The sequence below is a fragment of the Podarcis erhardii genome (genome assembly GCF_964252035.2).
Source record: "Podarcis erhardii genome assembly, chromosome: 4".
Taxonomy (NCBI): Eukaryota; Metazoa; Chordata; class Lepidosauria; order Squamata; family Lacertidae; genus Podarcis; species Podarcis erhardii.
In genome coordinates this window covers 98936354-98945247 of record NC_138508.1, presented here as the reverse complement: position 1 = coordinate 98945247, position 8894 = coordinate 98936354, and the positions used below count along the sequence as shown (strand labels likewise).

The 8894-nt window shown below is 38.6% G+C and overlaps 1 protein-coding gene and 1 long non-coding RNA gene across 2 annotated transcripts; one reads left to right on the top strand and one right to left on the bottom strand.

The window, feature by feature from the left end:
- Positions 1 to 254: 254 nt before the first annotated feature.
- MZT1 (mitotic spindle organizing protein 1) lies at positions 255 to 8068 on the bottom strand. Its single transcript, XM_081858391.1, has 3 exons — positions 7944 to 8068; positions 3946 to 4091; positions 255 to 1577 (listed from the first exon to the last, which is right to left on the bottom strand). The coding sequence occupies exons 1-3, from the start codon at positions 7996 to 7998 to the stop codon at positions 1554 to 1556; spliced, it is 225 nt and encodes a 74-aa protein (XP_081714517.1). The 5' UTR covers positions 7999 to 8068; the 3' UTR covers positions 255 to 1553.
- On the top strand, positions 1640 to 3939 carry LOC309339891. The gene is made up of 3 exons (XR_014155620.1): positions 1640 to 2243; positions 2574 to 3154; positions 3647 to 3939. It is a non-coding gene; the product is annotated as an uncharacterized lncRNA (long non-coding RNA).
- Positions 8069 to 8894: the final 826 nt, after the last annotated feature.

Here is an 8894-nt window from a genome sequence, read left to right as displayed (position 1 = left end):
GGTCTAAGCATCATGGTCTGGATTCACCATATCCTGGCACCTACGAACACTTGGAAATTTTTATTTTTTATGAATTATTGTATAAACTGACCTCTGAATGGTTACAGGCTAGCCACACCAAAGTGTGACTTAATCCCTGGTTCTTCCTTTCTTCAACTCCATGTCTCCACCACCCATTTTCTTTAGATTAATTTCTTATTGCCACTGCCTACTTTCCAAGCACTCTTTTGACTACAGTAATCTGCAAGCAAATGTCACGGTTGGCAAAGAATGGTTTTATTTCTTATAAAGCAACAGAAAGTTCATGAAGCTTTAACAATAAAGTAAATCATGTTACTAATATAAATTCAAAGAACTGGTCTGTGAAACATCTCTTCTCGCTAAATAAAAGTTATTTTCCTATAGCCATTTCACAACTTAAAATATCCTCCTTCATGATAGTATAAAACCCAATTACTCTATTTTAGACATCAACATTGACTATTTCCTTGATAGTCTTTTAAATATCCAGAATACAAGCAGAATACTTAGAAAACAGAATTTGTAAAATGAACAGAGAAAAACAATGTGTAGGTAATCCTTAAGGCAAACATCTTTTATCACTAAACACATAAAACTGTTCTTGTGATGACCAAGACCGCTGGAGTTCACACATTTTCCACCCCTGATTTATGTTCAATCTTCCCATGGTCATTAAATGAACATTCCACTGTGAAACTGAAGGATCAACCTGTCCCCATAAATAAAAATGTAATTTGATATTCCCCAACTAAGTTTGATAACCTTTCCAAGGGACTTTATATAATAACATTCTATTATTGTTTGTATAGTATGTAATAACAAATAAGAAAGATGACATAATAGTAATGTATAATTCAGTCGGTCAACATTAAGCACTTTTAGTTACTATTAATTTCAATGGATCGTGGTTAAGCATGTGCATACCTCTTCCGCTGAAATCAAGCAGTGTTTAATTTTAACCATATTGCACCAGTGACACTGCGCCAGTAAAAAGCCCCATTATATACATGAAACATATTGTTTAAATATGCATATATTTAAACAAAGCAAAGGTGCCCAATGGTAACTTTCTTCACAGGATGGCAAGTGGCTTTTAATTTAGTGAAGTAATCTGAATGGAAAATATTATTTAAACTTATGCAAAGTTTTGTGTACCTTTAAAAAAGAAAGTCAATCATACCCCACATCCAATAGTGTTTTGCAACATGAAGGTAGTATATCATATGATTATTTTTAGTACAGTTTCACTATTTCAGAGATGAGAAATATTTGAAAGACTGCCAAAAAAAATATTTGTTGAATACATATTTACAATATTTTCAAAACATCATGTGCAATAAAGATACATCATTGGTTAATAAGCATATTTAACATTTTTATACACCTTTACATGATATTTCTTCCTCAGTGAAGACTTCAGAAACCAACACAACCAATAATGTCTGCAGTCCTAAACAGCACACGACCTTGAAATCATCTGTTAGCCTCCCACATCAAGCTTTGCCTCAATTCAAAGATGCTGTCCCAGAGACTCAGCTTGGCATGTTTTCAGCTGCCTAGAAAAAGTAACTTGATTTTAGCAAATTTGTGAAAAACAAAAATGAAGATTACCAACATTATGGACCTGTATCACGGCAGCTTGTAGCTGCATAAAATGTGTTGCTTTTTATTTTTCACCCGATGCTGAAAGGATGTTGATGGAATCGCTGTCCTGGAGCCACTGCAACTGAGCTGCCCTAAGCAGCTGGTTGTGTGTTTGCCAAGGTAGGTACCCTGGACTAAATCCATGAACAACTCACTACCTCTCAGATGAACCAACGGTAACTGAAAGACTGCTCTTGCAGCCTGGACACAAAGCAACCTGTGCTGAAATGACAGAAACAACAGCACTTCTTCCTAACCCATCAACCTTTTGTGATCACTGCTATAGCAGCTCTGTTTAGGAGGAGTATTATCGGTGTGTCAATCTTCTGGGGGGTGGAAGAGAAATTCAAGGGGAGTCTGAACCAAGTCTTGGCACTCTTCCCTATCTACCACAGATGACAGGGTTTAGCAGGTACATTCATCACCAGTTTACAGGTGCTTTGTCTGCAAGTGCTTGCTTCTGTTCACAAAAGCCAGGGCAAAACCTTTCTTGCTTGAAGGCTGATTATTATTTCTTTGTACATGTGTGTGGAAGGTGATTAAGTTCAGAGGTTAACTAGTTTTAAATCAATTGCTTTGTTAAACTATACAGTGGTGCCCCGCAAGACGAACGCCTCGCAAGACGGAAAACCCGCTAGACGAAAGGGTTTTCCGTTTTGGAGGCGCTTCGCAAAACGAATTTCCCTATGGGCTTGCTTCGCAAGACGAAATGTCTTGCGAGTTCCTGCGGGTTTTTCCCCCTTTCCCCCCCTTTTCCTAAGCCACTAAGCCTCTTATCAGCTGATCCGCTAAAAGCCGCTAAACCGCTAATAGTGCTAATCCGCTAAGCTGTCAATGGGCTTGCTTCGCAAGACGAAAAAACCGCTATACGAAGAGCCTCACGGAATGGATTAATTTTGTCTTGCGAGGCACCACTGTATCAGCAATTCTGAAAACTATCTTGAACTGTTTGTAGGCAGGTGGAATAAGGAACAAGGGCATCCATTCAAGGGTGAGCTGCAGCAAGGATTTGTGTTAGTAGGTAGATTTTATCAACGAGACTCTTAAGGGTAATAACTGTTTTCAGTGTTTCAGAACCCTATTATTCCTTTCTTTCCTTCCTAAACAACATTTTACTGTACAGTGTGTTCAACAATCCCAATCTTGCTCTTCCTGACAAGTCTGTATCTGGTGACTGAAGCTATCCAGTAACTCCAGCTTTGCTGTGATCAAAACTAAGGTATCAAATTGTCTATCCACAAATGCCACAGCAAAATGTGCATAAGTGTATGGCATGCACAAATCTAACTGATTTGCAAGTAGACACCATGTATTATGGAGTCTGTATTAAGGCAAAGCTATAAACTCAAAACTGCCAACTTCTAAACAAAAGAATGTCAACTGTCACCAATTTTTATTCTTCTATTTACAGATTTCTTTTGAACCTGGAACACAGGATATGCATAAATTACAGCAGCATATAGACAATTCAATCAAAATGTCAAATAAGGTATTAACATTTATTCCAGTGCTGCTTATTTTTCTATTCTGTTTGTTAAACTTCTGATGGGTAGTACTTCTTCCAAGAGACTTATGTTCTGAGGCACAACAGAACCTAACTTTATAAGGCTTAGGCTGCAATCCAAACATCTCCATTCTGCAGATGGGGCAAGTCCACCACTATATCCCTGCTGCATGCGGCAACCATTTTGCGTGATGGTGCCGTAAGTTCAAAACAAATCTGATAATCAAATAGCTTCCCTGGCCTTAAGGCCAGTTGTCTTCCAGAACTAAAAACATATTATAAAACTGCAACTTTACACGTTTGGATGTACACTCCACTAAAATGTTGTACCTGCTTCTGAGGAAGTATGCAGATCAGGCTACTTAAAAGGAAATTATTTTTAATTGAATAGTACTGCAATATCTTCTCCAATTATTAAGGCCCTAATAATATATTTTTATTTATTGAATTTATATCCCACCTTTCCTCCTCCTACAGGAGCCTATGAATTACATTCATGCTATCTGTGCGTACCTATAGAAAAAGTGAGAGAAAAAGCCTGTTCTCGCATGAATGATAGCAGAAAACTACAAACTGATTTATTTTTAAGAAGACATCATTTGATGAAGTCTCAAAGGTTAAGAAAGTTGTGGTTTTGGAAAGTAAGATAAGTATGTGCAGTGTCGGAAAGTAAAGCAGATTTCTGCAGATTTAGTGCACGGGTGTTTTTGAGCTTATGTTGTAACATTCTGAGAGCTCTGAACAGATCATTTTGGTTTTCCAAAAACTAATCATACCTTTAGGGCTTCCGTGGCTTTGCGCAGTTCCTTGATGACAGCAGACAGTGCCTCTGGATTTATCCCTTGTTCACAAAGTCGCACACAAATAGAGAGGGTTTCCATATCTAAACCAGTGTTTAGAATTCTAGATATCTCCAGCAGGACTGAAAAAATATTTTCAAATTAACATTGTGTGGCTGTACTGGGCTAGCAATTTCTTGTACACATAAAAATATGCTGTTTTCAATGCATGTTCATAAAGTGAGGAGCGTGATTTCACTGCCACCAGTAAAATACCAAATATAAGAGCTATTTTTTCCTTAGTAATTTGAATTAAATTGAATTTTAATTTTAATGGAATATTTTGCTGGGTTCAAGCCCCATGGTGGGCAAAAGATTTGTGCATGGCAGGGGGTTTAGACTAGATGACCCTCGCGGTCCCTTCCAACTTCTATGATTAGCCTAGTTAACGGGGGAGGACTTAAGATTCAATCCTCTGCAGAGGTTGTGGTGGAAACCCCTAAGGTTAGCTTTCGTTCCTGGATGAGTGTTGGGACAAGTCTGGCTTTCTGTATGATTTGTTTCCAGCGTTCTTTCTAACCGAATACGCCCTGACTCCGAGTTGGAGCCAGGGCCGGCCCTCCCACCAGGCGGAGTGAGGCAGCTGCCTCGGGCGGCAAATTCTGGTGCGTGTGTATGTAAAGTGGCTAGAAGCATGGGGCAGTGGACCTGCCCTGCAGCAACATCCCCCTCCAATCTAGCTTGTCTGGCCTATTATGGGGTGCCATGGAAGTGCCGAAAGAAGATTCACCCCACCAGCGTGGTCAGACTGTTGGGCCAAGTGGTCATCTTGCCTCAGGCAGCAAAATGGCTTGGGCTGCCCCTGGTTGGAGCACTCTCTCTTTTTCTCCTCAGCCTAGTTTTGTAGTATTATTTATTAATAATAATAATACCCCACCTATCTGGCTGGGTTAATAATAATAATAATAATAGTAACCAGAGCCGGATTTAGGTTTGATGAGGCCCTAAGCTACTGAAGGCAATGGGGCCCTTTACATGTCCAGCTGTCCTTTGTCAACAACAAATTGTCGCTGTTTCTTGTGTTGAATATATGCTATATGGTAATTTAGGGACCTAATAGGTATCTAAAGCCATTTGCACATAACAAAATATGTATTTTGTCAAAGTTGAACTGAAATAAAATTAAGAAGTATATTAATAGTGAAATGATTATTAAGCTCTAACTGTATGTAGGTTTTATTTTATTTGTTTTTTATCTTATATTTTGGAAATGGACATCCAGGGTTTTTGTTTTCTTTAAACATTTTGGGGGGGCCCAAGAGAGTTGGGCCCTAAGTTTCTGCTTGTTTAGCTTATACGTAAATCCGGCACTGATAATAGTCGTAGCAGTAATAATAATAAATAATAATATAAAAAAATCCTTCCAGTAGCACCTTAAAGACCAACTGAGTTAGTTCTAGGTATGAGCTTTCGTGTGCATGCACACTTCTTCAGATACACTGAAACAGAAGTCACCGGACCTTTCTATATAGTGAGAAGGTGGGGAGGGGTATTACTCAGAAGGGTGGTGGGAATGGGTGATTGGCAGATAGCTGCGATGAGCCTAAATAATAATAATAGGGAGCGAGCAGGGGTGTGTGAGGGGAGGGAGAAACGGTCAGCGTTAATAATAATAATAAATAATAATAATAATAATAATAATAATAGGGAGCGAGCAGGAGCGTGTGAGGGGAGGGAGAAACGGTCAGCGTTAATAATAATAATAATAATAAATAATAATAATATAATAATAGGGAGCGAGCAGGGGCGTGTGAGGGGAGGGAGAAATGGTCAGCGTTAATAATAATAATAATAATAATAATAGGGAGCGAGCAGGGGCGTGTGAGGGGAGGGAGAAATGGTCAGCGTTAATAATAATAAATAATAATAATAATAATAATAGGGAGCGAGCAGGGGTGTGTGAGGGGAGGGAGAAACGGTCAGCGTTAATAATAATAATAATAATAAATAATAATAATAATAATAGGGAGCGAGCAGGGGCGTGTGAGGGGAGGGAGAAATGGTCAGCGTTAATAATAATAATAATAATAATAATAGGGAGCGAGCAGGGGCGTGTGAGGGGAGGGAGAAATGGTCAGCGTTAATAATAATAAATAATAATAATAATAATAATAGGGAGCGAGCAGGGGTGTGTGAGGGGAGGGAGAAACGGTCAGCGTTAATAATAATAATAATAAATAATAATAATAATAATAGGGAGCGAGCAGGGGCGTGTGAGGGGAGGGAGAAATGGTCAGCGTTAATAATAATAATAATAATAATAATAGGGAGCGAGCAGGGGCGTGTGAGGGGAGGGAGAAATGGTCAGCGTTAATAATAATAATTAATAATAATAATAATAATAATAGGGAGCGAGCAGGGGCGTGTGAGGGGAGGGAGAAATGGTCAGCGTTAATAATAATAAATAATAATAATAATAATAATAGGGAGCGAGCAGGGGTGTGTGAGGGGAGGGAGAAACGGTCAGCGTTAATAATAATAATAATAAATAATAATAATAATAATAGGGAGCGAGCAGGGGCGTGTGAGGGGAGGGAGAAATGGTCAGCGTTAATAATAATAATAATAATAATAATAGGGAGCGAGCGGGGGCGTGTGAGGGGAGGGATGAACGGTCAGCGTTAATAATAATAATAATAATAATAATAATAATAATAGGGAGCGAGCAGGGGCGTGTGAGGGGAGGGAGAAATGGTCAGCGTTAATAATAATAATAATAATAATAATAGGGAGCGAGCGGGGGCGTGTGAGGGGAGGGATGAACGGTCAGCGTTAATAATAATAATAATAATAATAATAAATAATAATAATAATAGGGAGCGAGCAGGGGTGTGTGAGGGGAGGGATTAATGGTCAGCGTTAATAATAATAATAATAATAATAATAGGGAGCGAGCAGGGGCGTGTGAGGGGAGGGATTAATGGTCAGCGTTAATAATAATAATAATAATAATAATAGGGAGCGAGCGGGGGCGTGTGAGGGGAGGGATGAACGGTCAGCGTTAATAATAATAATAATAATAATAATAAATAATAATAATAATAGGGAGCGAGCAGGGGTGTGTGAGGGGAGGGATTAATGGTCAGCGTTAATAATAATAATAATAATAATAATAATAATAAAAAATAATAGGGAGCGAGCAGGGGCGTGTGAGGGGAGGGATTAATGGTCAGCGTTAATAATAATAATAATAATAATAATAATAATAATAAATAATAGGGAGCGAGCAGGGGCGTGTGAGGGGAGGGATTAATGGTCAGCGTTAATAATAATAATAATAATAATAATAATAATAATAAATAATAGGGAGCGAGCGGGGGCGTATGAGGGGAGGGATGAACGGTCAGCGTTAATAATAATAATAATAGGGAGCGAGCAGGGGCGTGTGAGGGGAGGGATTAATGGTCAGCGTTAATAATAATAATAATAATAATAATAATAATAATAATAGGGAGCGAGCAGGGGCGTGTGAGGGGAGGGATTAATGGTCAGCGTTAATAATAATAATAATAAATAATAATAATAATAATAATAATAGGGAGCGAGCAAGGGCGTGTGAGGGGAGGGATAAACGGGTCAGCATTAATATTAATATTAATAATAATAATAATAGGGAGCGAGCAGGGGCGTGTGAGGGATTAATGGTCAGCGTTAATAATAATAATAATAATAAATAGTAATAATAATAATAGGGAGCGAGCGGGGGCGTGTGAGGGGAGGGATTAATGGTCAGCGTTAATAATAATAATAATAATAAATAGTAATAATAATAATAGGGAGCGAGCGGGGGCGTGTGAGGGGAGGGATTAATGGTCAGCGTTAATAATAATAATAATAATAAATAGTAATAATAATAATAGGGAGCGAGCGGGGGCGTGTGAGGGGAGGGATGAACGGTCAGCGCAGTGCGCGCGCCCGGCCCGCGAGACCCTCACCCTCCATGGTCTCCCTCACGGCGTTCAAGTTGGCGGCGGCGGCGGGATTCGCCATGATGGAGAAGGGCAAAGGCCAAACAAAGGAGCCCGCGCCGGGTTTCCCCTTCTCCTTCTTCTCCCTCACCCCGACGCAGACGTAGGTTCCAGGAGGAGGAGTTGGTGTGCGCGTGCGCGAACCGAAGAGGCAACGGCCGTCTCCCTCTTCAGGTGTTCACCCCCCACGTCCGGGTATTGCGCCGAAGCCCAGCTTGCTCGCCCAAGGCGCTCCTCTAATAATTCATTCATAGCCTAGCACAGCAGATATATACGACATATAAAAAAACCCCTATATATATTAAAGATATCTATATATAACCACACGCGCGAACATAACACACCTATATCTATATGAAACACAGTTCTATAACATATATAACGGATCTAACTATATAAAACGTATAAAGTATATAAATGTATAGATATAGATATACCCCCGTTTATAATATGTATGTGTTTTTATATGCAGATATGCTGTGTGTGTATTATTGTGCATATTATATATACAGTATATATATAAAATTATATATACTGTATTATAGATGTCTATATATAACCACACGCACACCCTTAACACACACACACACATCATATATATGGGTGTATTAAGCGTGTGCGTGTGGTTATATTATATATATATCTATATGATATCTATATAGACCATATTTATCTATATAAAACACAGATATATAACGGATCTATCTACATAAAACATGTATAATATATATGTGTCTGTTTGTGTATATCACATATAGAATACATATAGAAATATAGATATCTATTATATCTATTATGTGTTTTTCTATACAGATATGCTGTATATATATGTGTGTGTGTGTGTGTTATAGATATATAATGCTCAATATATTACGAGTGTGTATAAAAGACGAGAAAGAAATGTTTCAATGGCTCAGA